Source organism: Phasianus colchicus, chromosome 9, assembly GCF_987193195.1.
Source record: "Phasianus colchicus chromosome 9, bPhaCol1.hap1.1, whole genome shotgun sequence".
Classification (NCBI taxonomy): domain Eukaryota; kingdom Metazoa; phylum Chordata; class Aves; order Galliformes; family Phasianidae; genus Phasianus; species Phasianus colchicus.
In genome coordinates, this window is record NC_143444.1 from 6,645,440 (window position 1) to 6,671,989 (window position 26,550).

Below are 26,550 nucleotides of genomic sequence, written 5' to 3' on the forward strand. Positions count from 1 at the left end.
TCACAAAAAGAGTGCAAACGCAGCTCCAGGGATCCTGATGTGCAAGGACAGCTGTGGAGCACTGCTGCTGACCTCTAGAATACAATCGGGCATTTGCCTTTGTATTTACTGCTAATGTTGATTAAAAAAAAAACAACACAAAACAATAATCGAAACAGACTGACAGTTCTGAGCCAGAGAAGTCAAAGCTGCTTCTCTTCGCAATCTGGGTCAGCAGTCTCACCTTTACAGGCTGACATCTGCCATTACATGAATTAACTCTTTGTTGCTGCTATTGAAGTTTCCTTTCTTGGGGAATTTGAGGGGTCTTGTTTTGTTTTGAGCCAAAGATTCTGCACCCTACTAGTATAAGTAGCCTTCTGGCTGGCAAGTGGCAGGACTAACTCCACAAAGACACCGAGACACACGAGTCCCCATGAATTTCAGTGGAAGCCAAAGAGGAGTGATAAAATGTCTTTCTTTGAGCCTGGCCGTTGATGTCTGTGTGCATTACGTTTCCTCTTGCTAAAAGAAAGGAAAGCAACACTTCCTTGTCTTCCAGAGCAAACAGAAGTTACGGGGATGAGTTTCTGCAGTGGACTATTATGTTACCCAGGGAAAAAAAAAAAAAAGTCATAGCAAGCAATAATAAAGGTAATAGTATGTCTGCATGTTTCATGCATTCCAAAATACTGTCTGGTCATTGAAAGGCCACGCAGTTCTTGATACTGTTGGTGGCTGTGCCCCGGGGAGGAAAACATGGCACAGGTGAAAGCTGTTGGAGGTGAGCTGTTTTCCTTTGGTGTAACTGTCTTTCACAACACTGCCTATGTCCGCAGGCTGGAGCTGAGCACCTGCAGTGCCTGAAGGCCAACTCTACGACACTGAGCTTCAGGAAATCATTATGAGTTCCTGGAGGCTCTGGCAGCAAAGACATTCTCTGTGCTTCCCTGATGAACACTGAGCAGCCTATGGCTTCTGCTAACCACCAGAGACCTTTCTTTCCCCTTTCCTGGGTTACCTTGCATTACTAGTTCCAAAATCAATGCATACAGCCTAGGGGAAGATTAGATGCTATTACTTAGAGATACCTGTGCATTGTACCAGGATAAAGACCATCACAGAATCATAGAATGGCTTGAGTTGGAAGGGACCTCAAAGATAATCTAGTACCAACTCCCTGGTTGCCAACCACTAAGTCAGTAACTAGAACAGGTTGCCCAGGGCTCCATCCAACCTGGCATGGAACACCTCCAGGGATGGGACACCCACAGCTCTGGGTAGCCTGTCCCAGGGCCTCAGCACTCTCTCAGTGAAAGTTTTCCTCCTGACATCTAATCAAAATCTCCCCTCTTTTAGTTTTTATGTGATAGGACAAGTTCTCCCTTGTCCTGTCACATAAATTTTGGTAAACTGTAGGAAGCTGCTCTCCTTTTACAGTATTCTCCACCCTCTGAAGATGATCATTGGCCATGTCCTGCACAGCCATATGTTGGATGAGGCAGGAGCCTGGCACTAAAGGAAGGAGCAGACAAGTAGTGTCTATTGATGAGTGAGCCTTAATAGCAGCGTAGGTTCTGCTCTTCTGGATACATAAATCCTGCTCATTATAAATTTGTGCCTTTTATGCCTGCAGCTCCATTTACCTGTGCAACTGGAAGCTGTGATACCTGCTGTCAGCATGGCTGCAGAACCCCAGGGAGACCTCATCTCCTTCCGTGCAGAGTGACATGGGCCAGGTGTATGGGGAAGCCACAGTCCTGTCCTGGGCTCCACTGCTGATTGCCAGTGACCCATTAGGAAAATTACTTCTGCTTCCTTTGCCTGTTGGTCTGCTCAGCAGCACTGCAGCCCCTGCTAGGAGCTGCCCCTAGGCTGGGGAATTGCTGCTCCAGAGGTCATTAGAGAGCCTTATTAATAATCATTGCATTAACCTCCCAGCTAGCCAGTGACAGAAATGCCATTTCTTCTCATTTTCTAGCTGAGAAAAATGAAGCACAGACAGATTCATCACCTGGTTACGGAGTCAATGGGAACTTTAATGCTCCATAAATCTGAAAATTAGGCTGTCAGCAACTTCTCCTAAAGCAAACCTGCAGCACAGCTATCTGGGAGACCCTGTTCCTACCCATTAGACACACTCCTTCCTCTGCTTAAAGAGAAGACACACATCTCCAAACTTTAATTCCTGAAATCAGATGCAGAGATGTGGGGATCTGCAGGGCATGGTGGATGGGCAGCACTGTTGTTTTTTTGTTGTTGGTGGTGTTTTTTTTCCTTTTAAATTTATTTTTCTAGTTTAACAGTGCAATATTAAGTATTGCTGAGAGAGAGGATGCTCACTGACCTCTGATACAGTTAGCATTATACAGTGTTATTAAAAAAAGAGGAATTTCAGTGCTTAATAGCAACACCTTTGCCTCTCCCAGAGGAAATTTTGTGCATTAGCTACAACATAACTTCAAGCTAGTGTAGAGATTTTGAGCAAAAGTGGTTCAAGCATTTTCATTTTCAGAGATGAAGAATCAGCAAAATAAAATATTAACATTTACTGCTGTGTTTAAACATCTCTTATCCCTGAAAGTGAAATATATATATATATGTATATATGGGGTTGTGTGATCTCTGTGCTGCTAAGTGCATCATTTGGGTCTTCTGAAACAGCATTTGGTTTGATTGAACTCACATGAGGTTGAAAGGAGGGTCTCACTTCATTCTGACCTACCCAAGCAGAAGAACCTACTTTGCTGCTTGGAATAATGAAACCTCTTCTACAAAGGGAAACAAACAGGTGAAAAACATACCTTACTGCTGAACACCACATTTAATGCACTTACCAGGGGTAGAGGAAAGGTTACCTTATGGCTCAAACCTTTGCTGTGAGTCTTTGACCTTCTATTCGAAGAGTGGGCTCTGTAGGCAATGGGTGAAACCCTCTGCCCACTGCCTGGCATCAGCAGGAGGAGTGCAGGTTTCTGTCTCGCACAGGTTTGACCCTAGCCTTGATTTATGCAACCCTGGATCTGTCCCAGGATGCTGCACAACACAGAGCTTCCTTATCCATCACACTTACTCTCAGTCATGAACTCCAAATCTGGCCCAATTCAGCCCCTGCTTTTGCTCTGACTTTCCACTAATACACCATGCCTAAGTACACCTTGACCAAATTCATTGCTTGTGCAACTGTACTACTGATCATTTTGATAAAGATAAGCTTGGTGTTTCCGTCCAGTTTGATTTCTTTCCCATGAAACAGAATTGACATTGCTGTAGTTTATAAGCTTAATCCAACCTAAACCAAGCCTGTGCAAGGCAGTGCTTATTCTTCATTGCCCAAACCAACCAAGGCAGTGCCTGCTGCATCTCCTCCTTGAAACCAGAAACAAAATGATATTTCTGCTCATTAGCTGGGGAGAAGTCTTCCGAGGGCTCTGGAGCTGGCAAAGAAAAGTTGCCCTGTCTTGAGGTCCCTTTCACTGTCTGAAGATCCACGTACACATTTCCCTGATGGCTGAGCACCTCTCTTGCCTTCTGCTCACTCCTTTGCCAGGCTCTGCTCCCCTGCATCAGCTCACCAGGATGGATCACTGTGATGCTGCCTTGTGGCTCATGGGCGAGGTACAATGTGGATTTTTCATGATTAAAACAGGCATCACATTGTCACTGCTCTCATCCCTCCTTGCACATGTGGCCGGAGGAATACAATGTGATACTGGCACTGGCTGCCCAGAGAAGCTGTGGGTGCTCCACCCCTGGAGGCTCTCAAGGCCAGGTTGGATGGGGCCCTGGGCAGCCTGTGCTGGTGGGAGGCAGCCCTGCCCACAGCAGAGGTCAGAATTTGATGGCCTTTAAGGTCCTTTCCAACCCAAGCCGTTCTGTGATTCTGTGATACCCAGACTGGAAGTTAGGACTATGCACAGAATCCAGCACCTAGCACCTCGCTGCCTTTGGATCTCAGCCATGCATCCTCTGCTCAGGAGAGGTATTCCATCTCAGTTCTGGGCTTCACCCCATGGGATGGACTTTTTCCATCTCTAGGTGGTTCTTCTCTGGACATACTTCAACCCAGGAGCTGAGGGTGCCTGCATGGCAGCAGCGCCCTGAAATGCTTCAGCAGCATCGGAGCTGGGCAGAGAATGGGCTTTGCAGAGCCGTCTTGTTCTCACTACCGGGGTTTGCCATCAGAGGGCAAGCTCAGCCCAAGCGAGAGCCGGTACTGCCTGCTGCCAGGCTCCTGCTGCTGGGTAATGGCAAAGGCAAGCAGGACCGATCCTTGCCTTGTCCCGCAGGAGGCTGGGAAGGCGAGCCCAACCCTGCAAAGATTTCCCTCCCTATTCCCCGGAGAACAAATCCTGCTCTGCAAGATTGCCAGCAACAAACGGTGAGGAGGGTGCTGCAAGGCGTCTGCAGCTCCAAATTTAATACAGGAGTGGTTCCCAGGAACCTTCTCCAGCCTCTCCTCCTCTGGTAGAAATCCTATTGACACCTCATGATGGGCTTTGAGATGGAAAAAAGCAGTGCTGAGTAGAGCTGCTCCCCTGAATTGTCAGTGTGGCTGCACAGCCATGGCAAAATCTGCTTTGGGTGTGTGCAGTGACTTTGGGTGACTGGGAGCAGTCCTGAAATACCAAGCAAGTTTGGGGGAATATTCTCCGTTCCCTGTGTTTGATCAGCTCACGTGAAGGCATCCTCCACGAGGGCAGTGCTCCTGAGCCCTTTGGGTTGTGGCACAAGGAGAAAGGCTGTGAGCTACAGCCGCAGCCTGGCATGTGGTCCTTCTGCCAGCCCCATCTGAGACCCTCCTGGGGCATTTGGCGAGGGTTTGCATCTCGCCAGCCCCACTGCTGTGTTCCCCCTCCTTGCCTCTGCCAATACATCTCCGCCTTAATCCACACCCCCTGCTTGCCCCGGCTCTTCCTTCAAAAAGCCTGTCGCTGGAGAGCTTTTCAGAGGGGAATAATGAACCAGACGCTTTCCCGGTGTCTCTCTTTGTTGTTTTCCAGCCGTGGGTCTCCCCTGAGGACAGAAGGCCCTTTGTGCTCCGTGGGGTCCCCTTACAAAAGGAGGCTTGTGTATAGAGCATCCTCGTGTTGGGTACCACATCATACTGAGCTTTTTCCACCTCTGAGCCAATAGCTCAAACCTTGGCGGTGCGTGGTGCGTGCCTGTAGGACAGCTCGATGCTACCCTGCTTTCCAGCTGGACGGTGAGCAAAGGGTTAACCTGGCTGTCATCATCTCCCCTGCCCATTTGGTATTTGGATTGGAGCCACATTTTGTTCTCTAGATGGCCAATAATTGAATAAACTCTGCATCTCGGGTGAATTCAAAACCAGGGATTGAGCGCTCCCCATCAGAAGTTGATGCGATTTCCCTCGCAGGGGTTTTTGTTGGGAGCCAGAGCATCAGGGCCTCTTTTGGTGAATGCCCCGGTGGCTTTAAATTTATGTCTGTATATGCGTAAGGGAGATCCCTGTTTGCTCCCTGCTAGGTGTGAAATATAAGTCTGCAGCCTCACAAGTGGACTCAAAGCTGCTTAGCCAGAAGGAATGTGCTGGTGGCTTGGTGATGTCCTTGCCCAAATCGTGTCATGATCCTGTGATCCTAGGAGCACTGGGAAAGAAAGGCAGAGGCTTCACGTGCTGCTAAAGGGGATCTCGGTGTGGCTGAAAGAACAGAATACAATGTAGCCGATTAACATCACGCTAATTAAATATTGGGCACTTCTCATGTGCCCTTGCCATAAGTCACTCTTAGCTTCAGGTGGCAAATTCCCACTGTAACTTTGCATGTGGGCATGTGGTGAGCCCAAAGAAAGCCGCCTCCTGAAAACTCAAGGCTGGTGATTTATTGAGCTATTTAAAATATATCTGCTTCGGTCCTTCTTTGTATTCCCTTTTCACAGATATTCACACAAATGCCTTTGAGTCTGGGAACCAGCAGCTTTTTGGCACGCGTTCATTTTGCAAACAGGGGCATTCACACCAGAAATGCAGTTCTAGGCTTTCAGATCCACGCGGTCGGCAGGCGGAGATGCACCATGCAATCTGCCCTAGCTGAAATACCTGGCACGGCTCGCGATTCCAACTTCGCCCAGCAAAATAATTGCATGGAGCTGTTTACTGTCAATCTGCTGACTGCGTGTTATTAATAGGAGAGATGGATCGAATAATTAGGACTAATGATTAAATTAGAGAAAGTTGTCATCTATTTGAGAGCGGTTCGGGAAGAGAGGCAGCGTTTGACGATTAAACCCATAGGCAAAAATGATTCACTCCACTTTGCAAACATGCTCTGCATTACAGCAATACACAGCCGCCCACCCCAAGCTCAGAGAACATGGAGGGGAAAGAGCAGAGATAGGCTCCAAATGTACCCAAAAGCACCAGACAAGGATGAAACCATCCCTTGAGGAAAAGGCAAAGAGGGACTGTTTTCAACTACAGCAAAAGTTGGCCCCTGCTGTTATGGTAGTCCCTATTGCTGGTGAAAACAAGGGGATCCAGCCTCTTGGAGATGGCATGGGAAGTGCCATATGAAACAGGGAAGCAGGTCACTGTGCTGAATCCTCTTCCTCCAGGGCTTTTGTCCTGCCTTGGGAGTGACCATGGAGGGCAATACAGGGACGTGTGTCTGCACACAGGGATGTACAGGCAGCGGATGTGAAACTGAGAATGGGCACCAAAGGGCAGGATTGACTTTAGCCATATCAGCCATCCAAAAGCCAGCTGCAGCAGCAGAAGCTGCTGTCTGGGTTCCCTCAATGGCCAAAGAACGGAATGAGTAGCTGTTGGAGAGTGATGTCATCCAAACCAGTTGCCTCAGATACCTGGGGTAAAGCAGCCCCTGAGCTTCTGCTCATCCCTTCAGTGACCAGAGAGAGGTCCTGAATGACTCCGTTCATTCATACAACTAGCTTTCCAAACACAGAATGTGAGGTGAGATGAAGTCATCTCAAGTGTTGAAGGGATTTTCCATGGAGTTAGTTATCCAAAGAAGGTGAGATACCCAACGGTCTGCTGAATGGATGAAAGCCTTTCCTAGACCACCCTGGGCTGAGCAGCGTCCGTATGCCAGCCCTGGCGCACACCTTTCAGCCACCCTCTGCCCACAGACCCATTTCTGTTGACAGTGGTGTTCACCAAAGCTGGGAAAGTGCTGAAAAATGTCATCCCACAAAAGTTCAAGTGTTGAAATTCATTTGTTTCCAGGCGGGAGCTGTACTTGGGGTGGTTGCTATCCCAAGAGCTGTCGAGCCAACTCATTTTCTGGTAGGAAAGGTGCCAGCACGTTGAAGGCTGAGGGAATTTTGTGGAACACGTTCAGAAAGCAAATGATTGATTCACAATCATCTGTGGTGGAAAGCCGATTCCAGGAATTATGTGCATGCCAAGCTGAAGCCCGTCAAAGCCAGAGAAAAGGCATCTTTGAATTCAGGTCATCAGTCAGCAGTGGGAAATGTCCCGAGGCCCCGACGCAGGAAAGCATCGCTTCCAGCGTGTGCTTAAGTTTAACTAACCTCCGCTAACGTCAACGGTGATAAAATTAAACATGAGGTCAAGATTTTGGATAAGAGTGCTTTATGGCCTGGAGGCTTACGTGGCTGGGGAGGTCGGGCCAAAGAGCGGGCCATTCGATATTGAGGAATCTAATCAAGGAGCTCCTGCGTAAGCTGCCGCGTGAATCAGTGAATAATTCGGAATAACAGACACATCTGAGTAATCCTTGACCTACTGGCAGGCAATTCACGCAATGCCCATTAGTGATGTTATTCCTCGCAGAGGGCTTCTTTGGAGGGATGTGAGCCTGCAGCCAGCTCCACCGGGTGTTCCATGAAAGGAGGAGCTGGGGGACATGGAGCTGGTCCTTCACCCACCGTTGGTCCCTTGGGACAACAGGACTTTGGGCAAAGAGAGACATTCTAGTGTTTCGAACTGCCTTTGGAAAGAGTGGGCTCAAGGCAAGGTTTGCATGGAATAGAGAGATCACCGCAAGTGCAGAAAAAGCCTTGCTTTGAGCTAAAGCAAGGAATCGAGGACTGAAAAAGCTGGAGAAAACTAAGCTTCATTGATTCTGTGCATCTAATAGACAATTACCTGCCTCCAGTGAGACGTTACATCAGGATAAAATACTTGCTGAATTATGAAGTATGAAATAGGCTTAGATGCCCCAACACACGTAGGTGCTGTGGCAGAGTAGCTGTATTTAGGGCAGGGTCATGGTTGGCCATGCTGTGGGGTTTACCACATCGTGTCAAAGAAATCAGGCTTTCCATTAGGATGCTGCTGTAGAGAGCAAATCGTGTTGAGGGGGATTTGTAGATTATCAATAGTGGTAGCTAAACAGAGATGCTTGGCAGAGAACAAGAGCACTGGAAAAACAGAGCAAAGGAAGCAGTGACCACCAAAAATTCCTTGGGCTTCCTTAAGGTGCCCCATGCCTCCGCTTGTCTCCATGGACCTGGGGACTCCAGGGTGCACCAGGCACCCCCATGCCATGGGGACATGGCCATTACCCAGGGACAGGTCCATCCAAGCTGCACTGAGTCCCCTATTCCCCCGTTTCCCCCCGAGTTTTTGCACATCCTTTGTATGGGTGTTGCTGTGCTGGAGTCTCCCCGTGCTGCCCCTGCCAGCTGGCACCTGCATGCATGGCAGACAGCCACTGAGACATGCCACTTAGCTCTGCAAGCGGCTGTAGAGAGAGTCTGACAAGATCAAATGCTAATAGAGAGGTTTTCTGAAGGTCGAAACTGATCTTCTCGAGGGCATTCGTGGCAGGGAGATGCCAGAAGAAACCAAATAACCAGTGCATTGTGGAGTAAATCATTTAATTTTAAATGTTCTCTGGGCAGGATTTTATAAAGAAAGAAAAACCCATTAAGTGCTTGGAAAGCTGTGCTGTCTTAAATCTCCCCTTTGCTGCAACTCCCATAGAGCATCGCAGCCCAGAGCTTCAGGTGACAGCTGTGTCACTGCCCTGCACAGCCCTGCTAGCAGTCAGTTTTGGCTTATCCCCCTATTTTGTCCCATAGATCTGCCTTTCACCACAATGGGCAGCCAGACAGGAGCAGCATCCCCTTTCCTACCGAGGGGATTCTCCCAGCATCCAACAGCACATGGCTCAGGGCTCTCCAGGCACTCCACCTGTGTGTTCATAGCCCTTGGTGGACTTTCCTACCTGAGCCTTCCCAAAACAGGTTTGGGTCCAGACAATTTGGGGGAAAAGCTGGTTCAGACCATCCACCAAGCACCACTTGGTGACCCAGCACCCTGCATGTGCTCCCCATCCTCACACTTCCACTTCCTCTCCCCCCGTTTCTCCTCCCCACCGTTCTCTGCTAATGGATCCGGTGCATAAAAGTGAGGTTTCGGAAAAGATCTCCGAACCCAAAGAGGCAGCCGGGAGATGGAGAGAGGGGGAAAGAGAAAGAGGCTTTTTGAATATTGAATTAAGGCTGTCTCCAGTATTATTGAATTCCCATAAGAAGGCAGCCAGTGAGCCCACTGCTTTAGTGTCCTATGAATATTTCATTGCTTGACTTCAGCTCTGTGAAAACAGTTTCATGGCACAAAAGCACCTTTTTGGCTGGAGGGCTCCTCTCTGAGCTCGCGGTGAGTGCCCCGTGCTCACACCGGCTGTGAAGTCACTGTGGCTTGTGGACGGAGACATCTCACACTAAATAAAGCTAAATTTATCAAACCCGGATGGTCTTTTTGCCAGTCCCAGACAGGAATTTCCAGAAGACAACAGATCAGGGCTCAGAATGAGTCAAGAAGGGGAAATAAAAGGAGATCAGGAGTGATAGAGAATGGAGTTTGAACTGGAACGCAGTGACAGCTGTGTGTCCTGCCCCATTCCTGGTGGTGATGGAGACCATTCTCCATCCATCAGGAAGATGATGGTACCGTTTTCCAAACATCAGGGAGATAGTACACATCCCCATTCATCAGGGAGATATACCCATGTCCCCATCCTCAGGGAGATGGTACCCATGTTTCCATCCATCAGGAAGATGATGGTACCCGTGTCTCCATCCATTAAGCAGCAGAGCTGGGGATGCATCCTGCTACCTGATGTAGGCACAAGTCTTGAGGCCCTGGTTCTGTGACGTTCCTCAAAATTTAGTCACCTCCATGGATCTACTCTGGATTATCCAAACCTCATGAGTTTCTCACCCTGGAAATCTTTCAAAAGTAAGCTTTCTGACAGGGAGTAAACCCCACTTGCCAATGCTACAGAGAATGCCAATACAAGAGCATTGCTTGCCCACGTTGCATGGATTAAAGTGGTACTGCAGGTGCTGCAAGCACTTAACACATCTGCAGATGCATCTGGAGTGATTTGAGTTCGGAGGGGGCTGGATAATTCCATTGCTTCCTTCTCATCTTTTTTTCTTTCAGGCTGGAAATGATCTTCAAAGGCAGAGAGGGCAATTTAATGAGAGTTAATTATTTTATTGTAGGCAGGGGAGATAATGCTGCTGAGGTTACCCAATACTTCCCATTATAAGGCTGTTTACCATTTCTTAGAACAGTACCCAAACTGTGACCATTTAGGCAGAAGTCATCTGCCTAAGATTTGCCTCAGCTTGGATTATGGATAATTTCAGCCAAACTGGGTCAGCTCTTTCCAGGAAAAAGGGTGGAGGAATGACATTTGTTTTATTTGTGCCCAAGCACCCTTCCCAAACCTCTTAGAACTGCCATAACATCTTGTGCTTCATCAGGAAATGGGGAATTTTGGTGAGAATGCACCCTTAATGCTACCCAGAGCAGAAAACCTATGGATGAGCTCTCAAGGGGTCCATGCTTGTGCTCTCTTCCAGCTGCAAACCACTGCCAGGTTACTGAGAGGTGCACAGTGCCCTTCAGTAGCTGATTTGAGCTGGCAGATTGGTTCTTAGCTGGATTTGCCAACCATGGGGCAGTGAGCATGCCTGCTGTTCTGTGGACTGGAGAACTCCATGCAACCACGTAACTGAGTATCAGTGCTGCCTCATCCATGGCCACATTCCTCACCTGTTCCATAGAGCTCAGGATGGGACCAGGGCATAGGGACCCCATTTCTCCCACTGGGTGCCCACGTGCTGCCAGCAAAGGGCTGGCAGGCATCCTCAGCCTGTCTCAGCCACTCATTCCCAATGGAAGAGCAGAGAGGTGGCAAGGTGTTTCCTGGACACCTCCCCTTCCTCTTGTTGGGGGTGAACAGGAGTAAGGAGCTGCCTCTCCTGGGTGCTTTGCAACACCGGAGCAGCATGTTCTTTCAATAATGGATGAGAACACGCCGCTCCAGCACCGTGCTGCTTTTGCAATTCAATTAGGAGAAACACGAAGCCCGGGTTCGTGGACCAGCACAGCTTCCTTGCACACGTGTGCTCCTCATGCGCGTGTAGTGTCAGCGTAGGAGGGCTTCTCCCAGGCGCCCATTGCGTGGCATCACCAGGACCTGGCCAAAGCTGGTCCCAATTATGGCTGCAGATGGCTTCAAGCCCCATCATCCTAATTGTCCAGGAGGGTGCTGGTGGGCAGCTCGGGCTGACGTCAGTGCTGCACAAAGCCAGGCCAGCGCCGCCTGCCCCGCGCATTGCATGGCGTGTTGTAGAGTGGTTGGGCATGCATTAGGGTGGGCGAGATGGATTGCTAGGCTGGTAACTAGGACAGAAAGATAAGCATAATGGATGGACGGTCAGAGAGCAAGCGTGCTTCAGATGGGTGAATAAATCACTTTGATTGCTCGTACGTAAACAGGAGATGCCTGCGGGACTCAGCTCTCCAACTGGGGTGCATCAAAATGAAGCCCTTCAGTGGATTTTGAGGATTTTGAAATGCCCTTCATTCACTGAGGAACCCCCTAGCCCCGCACCTGCTGCACAGCTGGGGTCACCTGGCACCTGGCCCAGAGCCTGCATCCCTCTGGTCCCCTGTGAACCATGCCACCCACCGTGCCCCCAGCCCAGAGCACGTGGACATATTTCTCACGCACAGAGCTGGACGGTGTCTGTCCCAGTGGGTGTGTGGCCATGGTGAGCTTCCAGACTGCAAGGCCACATGCACAGCGTCCCAGTGAGCTCCATGTTTCGCACCCCATGATGAACACACAAGAGTTGGCAGTTAGGCTCCATCTCAATTAGGCTCCTTCTCAATTAGCCTCTATCTCAATTAGACTCTATCTTGATTAGGCTCTATCTCAATTAGGCTTTCATTCACACCACAGCTGCTGGTTTGTCCTCTGTAGCCCGGCTCTGGAGATGCTTCTCGCCCTCCTCCTGGACCAGGCAAACCCTGCAGGACTCCAGGAGCAGACCGACAGGGTCTGCATCCCCATCAGCCCCATAACTTCTCCCCGCTTCAGCCTCTCCCAGCTAAGCCAGGGTCTGGGATGCACTCCCTCTCCCCTTCCATCCATCCCACCAGCCTCCCCCTCCTTCTGTCTGCTCGTTGCCTTAATCACCCTCTGATCAATCTCAGGAGGAACCAGCAATGCGGGAATGGCAGATGGGGAACAGAGCATGAATATTAATTAGCACCGAATTCCAAACAGAGGACTTTAATTACATTAAAAGCGCAGGCTCAGAGGCAGTGACTTACTTCCTGCTGTAAATCTGTTGGCAGGTCATTTGCCTCCACGGTGTCAGTGCTCCCTAATGAATGAATATATACATTTGGAGTGCTCATGCATGTGAGGAAATAGGTTCTTGTTTCCAAATATGCAAAAGTGAGCGGGTGCATCATCTAGAGGGTTTCACTAACTGGGAGGATTCGGAGAAATAATTATTAGTATAATTACTCGGTAACAACACGCCTGTTCTGGGAGCTCTGCTTGATGGGCTGGAAACCCCTGGTGCCTGGGTACAACATGCTGCTTTGTTATTTGTGGTCTGGTCACTGGGGGGAGACCAAGAACCACGGTGTTTTCATGGGGTTCAGGCATGTGGTCACTGTCAAACCGTGACGATGCACTTGGGAACATCATCATTTTCCATCATGATGAGTTTGGGAACATCATCATCCTCCTTGATCATCATCCTCCATTGTAATATGCTTGGAAACATAATCATCCTCCATCATATGTGCTTGGGAATATCATTCTCCACTGTAATGCACTTGGGAGCATCAACTTCCATCATGACATGTTTGGGAGCATCCTCCTCCATTCTCTGTCATCCATGGGAGACTCATCTGGGGTGACCTGTCCAAAGCTCAGGGTGGCCAAACGAAGAACCTGAAGACAACAGGGTCACATCTGAGCCCAGAGGACAGGAGTGGATGTGGGCACATGGTCAAGTGGCAGCCGATGAGCTCCTTGCCCTACAGCTATTCTCTGCAGGGGATGCCTCTTGGTATGTCCCCAGAACAGCCTCCCACCAAGCCATGCAAGAGCCATCTTATCATGTACAAAAAGCAAGCCCTGCAGGCACATTGCCCACATTCACCCTTTTTCTTCATTGGTTTGAAGTTGGAGACAGCATTACCTATGGCTGTTGCATGTGCACAGCAAGCTCACCCTCGCTCTGTCCAAGGGGCATGCAGGAATACCTCCTCCTGCTGCCCTCTGGTGAAGGTCCACACTCAAAGGTCATGATGTCAAGATGCAAGCTCAAGGGGAGGCAAGAGGGTCTACAGGGGTCTGGGAGGCCCTATTGTGCTCTGGCGGTGATGCAGTGGGTTTTTTGGGGAGCACTAGCAGGAACACCCAGTGCTGCAAACATGCAGTGGGTTATAGGAAGGCACTTGTTTGTAAAGGATGGTCCTTGTCAGCAAGATCTTTGTGGAAGAAACCCCAATCCCTGGCTGCAGAGGCTGGGGACCAATGGTGCACTTGGATTTGTGATGAACTTGGACAAAACAATGGTGTGTTTTGGAGCAGCATTCAGGATGGACCTCTAATTCCTAGCACCAACGAGTGGCAAATACAAACACGTACATAACTACAGAAGGCAGAGCAAAAGCTGTCTGGAGGTGGCAGGTTTGTGCAGGTGATTACACTGACACTCAGGCAAGGAAAGTCATGCTAATTTGGAGAAGAGATGCTACCTTGCAAGCCACACATCCGAGGGGAACCAGCGAGCAGATGTCGGTGTTGGCAGAGGGACACTGGAAATGCAGCAAGGATGTGTCATTATTCCACCTGGACTTACCTGCTGTGAGCGTGGTGCTCTCCTGGAGCTCCTGCCAGAGCTCAGAGCTGTGTGGATGTGAGTTCCAGCCCATACTGTGTCTGTGCTAAGATGCTCCTTGTGCAGGTGGCTGAGCTGATGTCCTTGGGACCGTGCTTCTGCCGTTGGCATGTGAACCACACAGCATCCTCCTCCTCCCATCTTTCCCCTTCAGCAGACACTTCCCGCCTTGCTGAGACACAGAAATACATCTGAAAATCTGGATTTAATGGGGCAGAAACTCCTGACCAACAGCAGCAGGATACAAGTGAGCAGAGCAGCGGGGCAGTCCCAGCATCTCTCCTCGTTTTTCCATACATTCTCCTCCATGGCTGCTGGAGGAGCAGTGTTACGTAAAGGCAGCCAGGTCTCTGCCCTTTGTGAGCTGTCAGAATCACTTTCAATATCTGAGACACCCCATCTGGCAAAGGTCGTGCTCTGTTCTCTCGATGGTCTTAATTTAGAGCCTGTGAGTTCTCAGCAATGTGCAAAGCGCTGGGGTGTGGGCAGCTCCCCTGCATCAAGGTGTGAGGGTCTGCAGCATCCTCACCTCCTGCCTGAGAGCCAATGGTGTGTACTGGGGGCTCGCTCAGACACTGATGAGTGCTCAGCCCATGGGCTTCCCCCCAGCATCGGCACATGGAAGGTGCAGGGTGATGGAGATGCGCCCTGCTTGCTTGCTCCTCATTATTTAAAGCTCAGTATTTGGCTCTGTGCTCAGAGGAGCTGGGGTCACATACATCACTTTTCAAACAAGGCACACAGCAGAAGAGGACCTGGAAGTTTGATGCCAGAATTTTAGCCAGGTTGCTCACCAGTGCTGATCTGCAGAGCAGCCGGAGGCAGGAAAACCACCGCGTTCCCAAGCCAACCTTCAGCATGCGGGGCCGGGGTCTCTGACCTCGGGGGTCCCAGCTGTCTGAACACACTCCTAATCTGCTTGGGAAAAGATGCCACAGCTGGGATGGAGGGAGGGGGGAACCAGGCTGTGCCCTGAGCTGCTTTGATTGATCAGGCTTGCTGCTGCAAGCCCGCAGGATTTGGCTGCCCGGCCGTGAACAAAAAGCTGCCTTCTCCCCGTGCCTTTATTCCCATGTCGGGCTCTCCAATGATTGCCTATGGAGGAGCAAAGGGTGAGGAAGGCTTTTGCTGATGGCTCTTGACAGGCGTGGGGAGAGGCACAGCTTGGCCTCAACTCCAGCAGGAATGCTGCTTCTCACCTCCCATGGAGCAGGCTGCAGCCTTGTCCCTGCCCCAGCATCCTCACCTTAGGAAACACACGGGCCTTAGAGGGTCCAAGGGGTGCACAGCAGGGACCTGCAGACAGTTGCCCTCCTGCATTGGGTTCTGTGGGGTGAGGATCTCCATCCAGGCACTGTCTGCTGGAGTGCCAAATGGGATGCTGGGATGCCTGCACAATGCAGGAAAGCCCATGTGATGCTGAGATTCCCATGGGATGCAGGGATGTCCACGGGATGCCCGCAGAATGCATGGCTGTTCACAGGATGCAGCGATGAACACAAGATGTGGAAATGTCCCCAGGGTGCAGGGGTGTCCCTGGGATGCAGGGATGCCAAAGAAAGCAGGGCTGCCAACAAGATGTAGGGATGCCCACGAGATGCAGGACTGCTGCATTCCCAGTCAAAGCATCCTGGCTCCAAGCTGGGACACATCCACTCCTTGGACATCTTGGAGGGAGGCTGCGGAGTTGCATTACCTTATGGCACTGCAGAGCAGGGGCAGCTGGAAGAGGGGCTGGGACACCTGCTCCCATTTGTGAGCACCAGTGGAAAAGGACTTAGTGATAGTTTCTGATGACAAAGAGCAGTGGGGATGGCTCTTCCAGGCTGCCCATGGAGGTGGTGGTGTCACTGTCCCTGGAGGTGTCCAAGAGCTGTGGAGGTGTGGCACCGAGGACATGGTCAGTGGGCATGGTGGGGATGAATTGTGGGTGGGCTTGGTGATACTAGTGGTCTTGTCCAACTTTAATGATTCCATGATTCCCCCTATTTCCTGCCACCTGGGGTTTTGCCCAGAAAACCTCTGTGTGCCAGCGTTCGTGGTGGCTGGCAGGCTGGCAAAGCACTTGCTGTCCCTATTCCCTTAACTTACCCCTAGGTCCTGCCATTTTCTTACACCAGTGAAACCATCACACAGGAGCACTGATAAGGCAAGATCGCTCTTTTTTTTGTGTGCGTGTGGAAGGAAATGTGCCTTTTTGGAGGGTTTTGTTGCTTCAGAGCCAGCTCCAGCCCCAGAGGATCCATCCTCACGGGACTGGCACACATGTTTTGGGGCTGCTGGGGTGCAGGCTCCTGGTGCGACGGCTGGCTGGCACAGCAGGGCGCGTGGCAAGATGATGAATAACTGCTTAAAATAAAGTCACCACCACTGAAAATAAGCCATCCCATGGGACCCACTGATATCAGCCCCTGGTAGACGGGGCTATCAGAAGCTTGGCTCATTCCTAAACTCACACGCACTTTGAGCAGGGACCGCTGGCATTTGCCCTAGCACAACACTGTGGTGGGGCCAAGCGCTGGGTAGCCGTGCCCCCGAACCATACCAGCAGCGGGTGGGACCCCTTGTGCTGGAAGGGGGCTGAGGTCCATCCCACATCCCTGGGCAGCATCTCCATCCTCATGAAATGTGGAGCTCCCCCTCCACGAGATCTCCCTGTCCTCATGCACCCCACACACATCCTCTCCTCCTCTCCTTGCATCCCTGTGTCCTGGTGATGCTCTGTGCCACCCCTCCGGTGTTCCCAGTGCTATTTTTAATGCCCAAAGCATCAACTCCCCCACCTCCATGGGAAGCAAACAAGCCCTATGCATGCAGCTCCTGCTGCTCGTGCTTCAATCCCTTCCCTCCTGCCTGGCTGCTTTGCAAGCCGGTACCCTGGAAGGGGCCTCCCAGCTCTTGCTGGCAGCCCTGCTTCAGACTGACCGCCACAGATAGTGCTTCGAAGTGAAAAATATATATATATAATAATAATAAAAGGGGAAAAAAAAAAAAGGAACTCATCTTCTCACTGAGGTTTTCAGATGTACCTGACCATCCCAAGGGTTTCTCAGGGGAGGTTTGGCAGCGTGGTGCTCGGAGGGGGTGAAGATGTGCCAGGGTGGGTCCTGGGGAGCTGTGTTTTCCCCCAGCGTGCCTCCAGCCCACCTTTCTGCATGTGTCAAGCAGATGGGACCGTTGCTTAGGGAGGGGGAAAAAGGGAAAAATTGGAAAAGAGAGGAGATCGCTGGTTGAGGGGCACTCCGGGGCTTTCTGCTGCGTGGATCGCGTACGCTGAGCTCTCGGTGGGGAGGGCTGGGGATTGCCCCCTCCTCTCAGGTGAGGGATGGGATGGAGGATAGAGACGGTGCCACGACTGGAACGAAGTGTGGGCACGGCTCATCTTAGAAAGAATAAAATAAAGAAAGAAGTGGGGGGGGATAGGAGGGGGAGAAAAAAAAGGAAGAAAGGAAAAGAGAAAAACACGCCGGGCTGCTCGGCGACGCGCGGAGAGGAGCGAGCGGGGCAGACAGCCGGGGCAGCCCGAGCTGTGTCCGCAGGTGCGGCCACGGCACCGCTCCCATCCCTGATCCGCTCCCAGCCCGGGACCGAACCGTGCCGAGCCGAGCCGAGCCGAGCCGAGCCGGGGAGCGGGTCCCGGCGGGGTGCTGCGCCCTGGGCAGCGCCCGGGAAGGCGGAGGGAGGGAGGGGAGGGCGATGCTCCGCTCGGGGTTTATTAGATTGGACATAATCATCTTTAAATAAGGCAGCCCCCCCCACCCCCCCCAACCCCTCCCCGGCGGGGGGAGCCGAGCGCCTCGGGGCTTTCTAGATAAGGGCGCATCTCCCGCTCCCGCAGGCAGCTCTCGGCTCCCTCCTTCCCGGTGTCGGCGGGCAGCGAGCTCCGGCCCCGCCGCAGGCAGAGGGGTCTCCGCGGCCGTGCCCTCTTCCTCCCCCTCCTCCTCCTCCTCCTCTCCCTCCTCCTCCTTCTCCTCCCGGGCCCGCAGAGGGGAGGAGAGCGGCGCCGGGGAAAAAGTTGGGGGCAGCGGCACCGGGGGAGGATGCCCCGGCGCTACCCCGACTGCCGCCCGCCGCCCCCCTGAGCCTCTCGCAGTCCCGGGGCCGCCGCCCCCCGATCCCCCGTCCCCCCGAGGCCATGCAGAGCCGCGGGGCTGCCTTGGTAGCGTTGCTGCTGACGGCGATCAGCCTGACCCGCGGAGACCCCCGGCCCCTCGGTCCCCCGCAGCCGTGCGGGCTGGAGGCTCCGAGCCGCCGGGCGGCCCCCCCGCACCATCCTTACGGGCTGTACCCGGGCCGAGCGGCGCAGGGGGGACTCGGAGCCGCAGTCCCCCCGGATTCCGGGAGGCAGCGGGGTCGGAGGCCGAGGGCAGCCGGGGGAGGCGGCGAGGAGCCGCGGGGCGAGGCTGAGGGCAGGCTGCGGGGCCGGGCGGCGCGGGTGCCGAGCCCCCCCCGGGGCCGGCCGCTCCCCGCCCTGTACTTCGCCGGCGGCCGGGAGACGCTGGCGGCGCGGCCGGAGGCGCTGCCTCACATCCCGCGGGAGCGTTTCACCCTGGAGCTGTGGGTGAAGGCGGAGGGCGGACAGAGCAACCCGGCCGTCATCGCAGGTAAAAGCTCGACGGGGTGCGGCGGAAGGGATGCGATGCGAGGCCGGGAGGAGCGGGGGGGAAGCGGGGATAGAGCCGAGATCCGGAGCTGCTCACCTGCGGCAGGTGACAGCACCCGTCCCGTCCCACCGACACCCCAAATCCCGCTCTCCCCACGTCCCGGACAATCACCGGGAGAGGGGCTGTGTTTCCCGGCCCCTCACCCCCCCCCGGGTTTGGGGCACGGAGCTCTCGGCGGATCCCCCCCCGGCCCGCGGAGCCCCGGGAGCGGTGGCCGCACGGTGGCAGCCGCACCTCGCGCACCGCCCCGGCCCGGGCTGCGCGGTGCCCCCGGGCTCTGCATCCCCCCGGGGTCCCTTCTTTGCGTGGTTGCCGAGGGGGGCTTCTCTCGGTGGGGAGAGACATGGCACGGGGGGTTAACCCACGGCTACCCGGGAGCCAGGGGTGATGGAGAGCTACAATAAGAATCTTAGAATAGTTTGAGTTGTAATGGACCTTTAAAAACCATCTGGCCCCACTACCTGCACTGAACAGGGACACTCACAGCTCCATCAGGTGCTCAAAGCCCCATCCTGCTTGTCTGCAAGGATAGGGCACTCACACATCTCTGGGCAGCCTGTGCCTCTTCACTCCCCATCCCTCCACTGAACCCCTTTGCTTCGCTTACCGCTGGGCTCCACACTTACAGTTTTCTCCCTGGGATGCAGAAGAGGAGAGCGGATGGGTGGCAGAGAGGGAAGCTGAGCCAGTATCTCCCACCCACCCTTTTCACAGCTGTCTGCACCTGGAGCTCAGCCCTGCAGGTGCTCTGCATTACTTTCCCCAGCTAGTTTTCTCTCTTTTGTTGTTGTTTAATTTTCCCTTAGCGGAGGGTGGGCCCGTCATTACACAGCGACCACTGGCACTGGCACGATCCCCCGCTCCAGGCTTTGAGTCAGCCCCACACACCTCCGGCTGGCTGAGTCACCCGCAGCTTCCCACCCGCGCCCTGCAGCTGGCAATGCGGGGCCGTGGTAATGGGGACAGGGATGGAGCAGTTCCTGCTGTGTGTGTGTGTGGCACCAGGACCTCCAGCCCTACTGCCCTGCTGGGATGGGATCAAGCACTGGGTGCTTGGTGCTCAGGGAGGAGCCCTGGGGGAAAGGATGCTCTGCGTGGTCCTTATAAAGCTGTGCACTTCTTCACCACTCTCCTGGCAGTCAAATCAAAAGGGTTATTTATTCCTTCTCTGTCTCCATTGCCTGAACTTTACACACCAGGGCAGTTTTGTGGCCAGCTTTTTGCATATTGGTGCTGAAGCACGGCTGCTTCCCTTCATGTTTTTGTGGTGTTGCCATCAACTCGTTTTAAATCCAGCATTATCACTCTAATCCTGGGCACAAGTCACAAACAAGGCTATGTTCCCCCGTTCCCATCCTATAGATTAGATGCCAAGTTAGACTTGTGAATGCCAAGACTTGCATCTCGTCTGCAATGGCTCTTTCCCTTTTGGTGGGCCACTTGTAAATTTATGGGGCACGCCCAGATTGTGTTTGCAAGGATGCTGGGTCCCATTCTCCCCATGAGGCTGCTCCACCTCAATGCTGTTTGCGCTCTTCTTGCATTTAACCAAATTTGGGGCACCCTGGATTGTCACAAAGTGAACTGCAGGAGGAAGTCCCAAGCCCTGTTTCCTCTGTTCCAGTGATGAGCAAATCCTAGAGGATGGGCTTTTGAGTGTGCAGTCCCAGCACTTCTACCCAGTACTCTGGCTTCATGCACAATAATGAGCCAAGCCCCATCTGTCCACATAGGCTTTGTGTTTGGCTGGTTTTTTTTTCCAGCATCTTGGCTAGAGTGGTTGTGACCACCTGGCTGCAGCTTGTCCTCCATGGAGGAGATGAGGACAAAGAACACCTGGGGTCCAGCAGTGCTTGAAGTGACCTTTGTGAAGCTTGCTGCTGGGTTATGAGGGCTGGAAGGGATACGTGGGGCCATGGTGACCTGGTTCCCTTGGATGTGATCCCTTTGACATGGTCCCACACCATATCCTTATCTCTAAGTTGGAGAGAAATGTATTTGAAGGGTGGACCATTTGGTGGGTAAGGAATTGGTTGGGAGGTCACAGACAGAGGGTTGTGGCCATGGCTCTATGTCCAAGCGGAGGTCAGTGAGGAGTGGTGTCCCTCAGGGGCTCACCTTGGGACTGGTGCTCTTTAACATAATCAGTGATACAGATGATGGGATTGAGTGAACCCTCAGCGAGTTTGTGGATGACACCAAGCTGAGTGGTGCAGTCGCTACAATAGAAGGAAGGGATGTCATCCAAAGGGACCCTAATAAACTTGAGAGGTAGGTCCTAGTGAGATTCAACAAGGCCAAGTGTGAGGTGTTGCATTTGAGTCAAGCAAATCCCAGAAATACGCACAGACTGCAATAAGAAGTCTCTGAGAGCAGCTCTGTGGAGAAGTACTTGGAGGTCCTAGTAGATGTCAGGGGGACATTTTTCACCAAGAGGATGGTAGGGGTCTGTCACAGGCTGCCCAGAGCTGTGGGTGCCCCATCCGTTGAGGTGCCCAAGGCCATGGATGGGGCCCTGGGCTGCCTGATCTGGAGGGGGGCAACCAGCCCACAACAGGGGTTGGAATTGGTCTGTAATGTTTTGGTGCATCCAGTCACCTGTGGCCATTAACTGCAGGGTGAGGGAAATCTGCGAGATGGAAGGTTGAGATATCTTGGAGACTTAGGAACCCAGGATGTTTTGCTTTGGATTGACTTACTGTAATTCTTGAAAGCGCAGTGTCTCACCCCACAGCCTGCAGTCACGCTCCTATGGAAATGTCTTTCTCTTTGGCCTCTCCTCTCCAACTGGCTCAGCTCTTCATGCCCTTTCCACCCAGCCTCCCTAGCTCTGACTTCCCTCCTGACTCCTCCACCTGCTCACTCAAATAATGAGCAGTGCCCACTGCCCGGACCCTGTGCACCTTCATTTGCCTGTGTCTCATCCAATGGGTTAGTGGGGAAATATTGGAGGTAGGTGGGTGGTTGGACTGGATGATCTTGGAGGTCTTTTCAACCTTGGTGATTCTATGACTGTGAAAACCTCCCCTGCTCCTTCTCCCCAGAACACAGAAGCATGATGATGTGTGCTTTGCTCTTTTGTGCTCCATAACCCTAAGAGTCATCTCAGTGCGGGAGGCAGTGGCATGCCACAAGGATGCTCACAGAGCAGCGATGCTCTCTGCTCCTCACCACCTCCCTCTTTTCTCTCCAACCCCAACCCCTCTGCAGGCGTCTTCGACAACTGCTCACACACGGCCAGCAATAAGGGCTGGGCTTTGGGTATCCGTGCCCTGCGCCTGGGCGGCAAGCAGGACGCCCGCTTCTTCTTCTCCCTGCGCACGGACCGAGCGGCCGCCGCCACCGAAGTGACGGGGTCCCACCGCTACCAACCGGACACTTGGACCCACCTGAGCGCCAGCTATGACGGGCGCTGGATGGCCCTCTATGTGGACGGGGTGCGGGTGGGCCGCGCTGATGGGCAGGGAGGGCCCCTGCACAGCGCCTTCATGGCCTCCTGCCGCACCCTGCTGCTGGGAGGGGACGCCTGGGGGGACGCTCATGCTTTTCGGGGACACGTGGCCGGGCTGGCCTTGTGGCAGGACGCGCTGCCCCAAGCGCAGCTTCAGCGATCTTTCCTCGAAGGGGTGCCCAGTGGCTCCCCAGTGCTGGCCGCCGGCTTGGATGCCTTGGAGCAACAGTGGGTGCCGTTCCGCGAAGCCTCGCTCCCCCGGCGCCGGGTCCTGCCTCCCGCCGTACCCCCCATCCTCCATCCATTCGGTCCTCCAGCCTGCGGGCAGACGGCGTGCGACAACGTGGAGCTGGTCTCCCACTACAACCAGCATTGGCCGCTGCGCGGTGCCAAGGTGGTGCGGTACCGCGTGGTCAGCCTGGCCGAGGACAGCGGCGGGCGGCCGACGGTGAGCCGTGAGCAGGTGTGGCGGCAGCACCGGGCGCTGAGCGAAGCCTTCCGCCCCTACAACATCTCGTGGCAGCTCAGCCTGCTGGAGGTGCGCAACTCATCCTTGCGCCGCCGTGCTGTTCTGCTGGGCTGTGAGCCCAGTAAGGTGGGCAACGAGCGCTGCGACCCCGAGTGTGAGCATCCGCTGACCGGCTATGATGGCGGGGACTGCCGCCGACCCGGGCGCTGCTTCTCCTGGAAGCGCCGCGATGGTGTTTGCCACATGGAGTGCAACAACATGTTGGACGACTTCGATGATGGCGACTGCTGTGACCCACGGGCTACCGATGTCACCAGGACCTGCTTCGACCCTGACTCGCCATACAGGTACGTAGGGAGCCAGGCTGTGAACTGTGCGGGTTCTCTGGGGATGTTGTGGGTACTGTGGGTGCAAAATGCTTTACATGGAGCTTCTGTGCATGGAGCTTCTGTGCATGCCCCCTAGGACATGGGGGCAGCTGCTGTCATGCAGGCTCTGGATACATCGCTCTTCTCCCCAAGGGAGAGCAACATTCAAGGGATGTGCAGTTCCTCTGGTCTTTCTCCTTCCTTTCTATTCTCCATGCTGTGGGAGCAGCTGGGCTGTTGCTACAAACACGTCTTCATTCCCAAGCCACCTCCTGATCCCCAGTGGGAATGCAGGAAGGTAGGAAGCAGGTGCCCATAACCAGAACTGTGGCAATGGGTGTCTTCATCCATTCCTGAGCTTTTCTCACCATCTAAGGAGGCACAGGGGGAGGAGGAGGAGCCCTTCTCTCAGTGCTTCCCCCTCAGCCATGGCACCAGACGCGACCCCTAGATGTTTTCCTACCCTGGGATGAAATCTGATGGCCTGTGCCCATCTTCTTGTTCCTCACTATTGGTGTGGTGAGCGGTTCTGCTGCCTGCCACGTGGCTGCTCAGGGTGGCCGCCCACTGCCACTTGGCCACCAGAAGAGGCTTTGCTACTTAATGGAGACATGGCCAAGGCTCTGTCCTCACTCTCTATGTACAGCTAGAGGAATGTTTTCATCCTCAGACAAGAAGGGCTCCACCTAAATTTAAAAAGGCTGAATTTTTGCTGGTATGAATCAGGGCTTCCATTTGTCAGGATTTTCCCCTGAAAGTTGGGAAAGAAACAAAACTAAACAAAACAAAGCGAAAAACCGACGCACAAAACAAAACAAAACAAAAACCTTGCTTCTGTGGGAAAATGGGAACACTACGGAAATAAGAGAACTTTTGCAATTTTTCTTTCCGCAGCCCTCAGTGGCCTGCAGACAAGACAGGACTGTAGGCAAATCTCTGAAAGGGAAACCCATCTTGCATGGTGGTTGGGAAATCTGGGGCATGGATTGCATGGGGCCCTGGGCAATGTGATCTAGTACTTGATCTAGCAGCTAGCAACCCTGTCTGCGGCAGGGGGGTTGAAACTTGATGATCCTTGAGGTCCCTTCCAACCCAAGCCACCCTAAGATTCTATGACTCTACGATCCTCCTGCTGCTGAGCTCCTGAGCTCTTTTTCCCACAGTGGTTGGGGTAGGTACAACCTGAATTTGCATCCCGCTGTTCCATGGGAGATTTGTAGTGTGAGTATAGGAAGCGGAGAGGTGAGGGGAGCTGGTTGGGTTGGTGCCCTTCCTACGGGTCAGGGGATTAATCCCAAAATACACAAGCAGGCATTTGGCCATAAAGCATTATGGTTAAATGAGTGTTTATGAGGAGTGGGGCAGCTGGGGAACTTGCAGGAGGATTTTTAGGGTGGAAGCCAAAACGGGAGGAATAACAGAAAATAAAACTTAACAAACTGAGGAAAGGCAGTGCGACAGGAGCCAGGTGCCTGGAGGTAAGAGCAGTGGCTGGGGACAGCCTTGTGTTGTCTTTAATGGAGATGGAAAGGGGGAAACACATTGTTGGACAACTCCTTTCGGGTCAAGGTGGCACAACGGAGCTTTGGGGTTTCAGCGCGGTGAATCAGCTCTGCCATATTTTATTTCAAGGCTCTCTAAAGCAGTGGTTTGGATGCGAATGCTTCTCAGCACTGCCAAAAATAATCCAAAGGAGAAAGTCAGCGCGAGACACTGGACAATTTCTTACTTAGAGCTGTCGACAGATGCTGTTGTTTTGGTGAAGGGCCCCAGTACCTTGGCTTGCATGACGTTATGCACGTGTAAAAGCTTTTGCCATCTTAGAATAGCCCTCACCTCTCTACGGCTGCATCTTTGAGAGAGGCTAATCTGATTGCTGGAGAGAGCAGAGGCAGCTTTAGTGCTTCTCAGCTGGTGGAAGCCTCTGCATGCTTCTAGAGCTATGTTTGGTCCCAGCATATTGGCCATGCATGGTGTAATCCAATATCAGTAGCACAGCAGGCAGATGAGGCTTGGAAGGAAGAGTGGCAAAGCTGTGGGGCAGGGAGCCGTGCTGAACCCATGGCAGTGTTGGTGTGCACACAGCCAGACCGTGGTACTGAGCCCTTCCCATGACCATGGCAGGAGATGTGGGCAGCAAGTCAAGGACATGACTGACCATCCAAAGAGCAAGGGGACAGATGTAGCAGGAGAGCTGCCCGCTGTCATCCTGCACCCAGCTCCTCCTGCTTTTCCAGGAGCTGCTGCCAGTGCAACGCGAGGGTTCTGGAGTAAGTTTGCGTTCATTTGCTGCAGACATCGTCTTCTTACAGAGCTCAAGTGTTGTTGTAATTGGCGCTCTAGGAAGGAAAGCAGCAACAGCTCATTAACAGCAATTAACGCTCAGTGTGGGCCCCCCTCGGGCAGTTACTCAGTGAGCCTGGTGTGCGACACAGTGTGTGTGAAAAGAGCAACTGGAGGGCAGCCTGGGTACCAGCAGAAGGAACAGAAATAACGCAATAAGCAGAAGCATTGGCGGTGGAGGTGTTGCCAATTCAGGGCACCACAGGCACAAAGAGCCCTGTGGGCTAGGAAGCCAAAGGGCAGTGCTTGAATGGGGCTGTCCAGCATGCTCCCTGCCCCACATTTTCCCTTCCCTCTTGCCAACCCCTTGTTTCCAGAGTAGCAAATTCAGTTTTGCCTCCTCTGGGATGGCCACAGCTGTGATGTTAGGGTCTATCTCATCAACAGGATGCTTGATGGGCCTTAATGCGGGCTTAGCCAGCCTGCCTTCCTCAGGGAGAGGTGCTTAATTGGGTTAGGGCTGTTGGGAGCCTCCTGCTGTTTAAGCAGTTTCTTCAAGCACTAATCCAGATTAACCTCACCGAATGTCTCTTGTGGACAGACCCCAAGGATGAACTATCACTCAGCAACTCTCCTTTCCTTGCTACAGGAAACCTGAGCCAGCATAGCGAGCAGCCCACAAGTGCTGGGCTCAGGTCTGGGGGTTATAAGCATGGTGGTGAGGAGACGGGCATCTTGGGAACCCCAGAGGGAACCCCAAAGGTAGCAATACTGGTGTTGGTGGCCACTTCCCGAGGCTGGTAGGCCCACTGGGGCTGGGCAGGTGCAGTAATTAACAGGGCTTTTTGCTGGAGCCTGATGGATTCCTTGGTGGGTTCTTTAAAGTTTCATGAGAGAGGTCAGACTGAGCTCATAAAAAAGCTGAACGGGAAAGAGAGCCCACTCTCTCTGGGCTCTTCCCATTGATTACTAATTTCAAAACTTGGCAAAGATGCACGGGATTGTCCTTGGTTGTTGCATCCTGAGGACAGGATGTCCACCGAGGTGCTTGTTCATAATGTGACAAAGTCAGTGTGACTTCCTGAGCCCTGCGGTGTGTCTGCACTCATGTCACCCCCAGGTACTGCTGGGGGGCTGCTCACCTCAGCCTCCAACTGC

The 26,550-nt window shown here is 53.1% G+C and overlaps 1 protein-coding gene across 2 annotated transcripts in view; it reads left to right on the forward strand.

Annotated features, from left to right (window-relative positions):
• The first annotated feature begins 18,259 nt into the window (after positions 1–18,259).
• Positions 18,260–26,550, forward strand: part of PAPPA2 (pappalysin 2) — a 73,502-nt gene continuing 65,211 nt past the window's right edge. For both annotated transcript variants that reach the window (XM_090145966.1, XM_090145967.1), the window contains exons 1-2: positions 18,260–18,761; positions 22,032–23,088. In XM_090145966.1, coding sequence (XP_090002092.1) covers positions 18,293–18,761; positions 22,032–23,088 — 1,526 coding nt within the window. In that variant the 5' untranslated portion in view covers positions 18,260–18,292. The remainder of the gene's footprint in view (positions 18,762–22,031; positions 23,089–26,550) is intronic.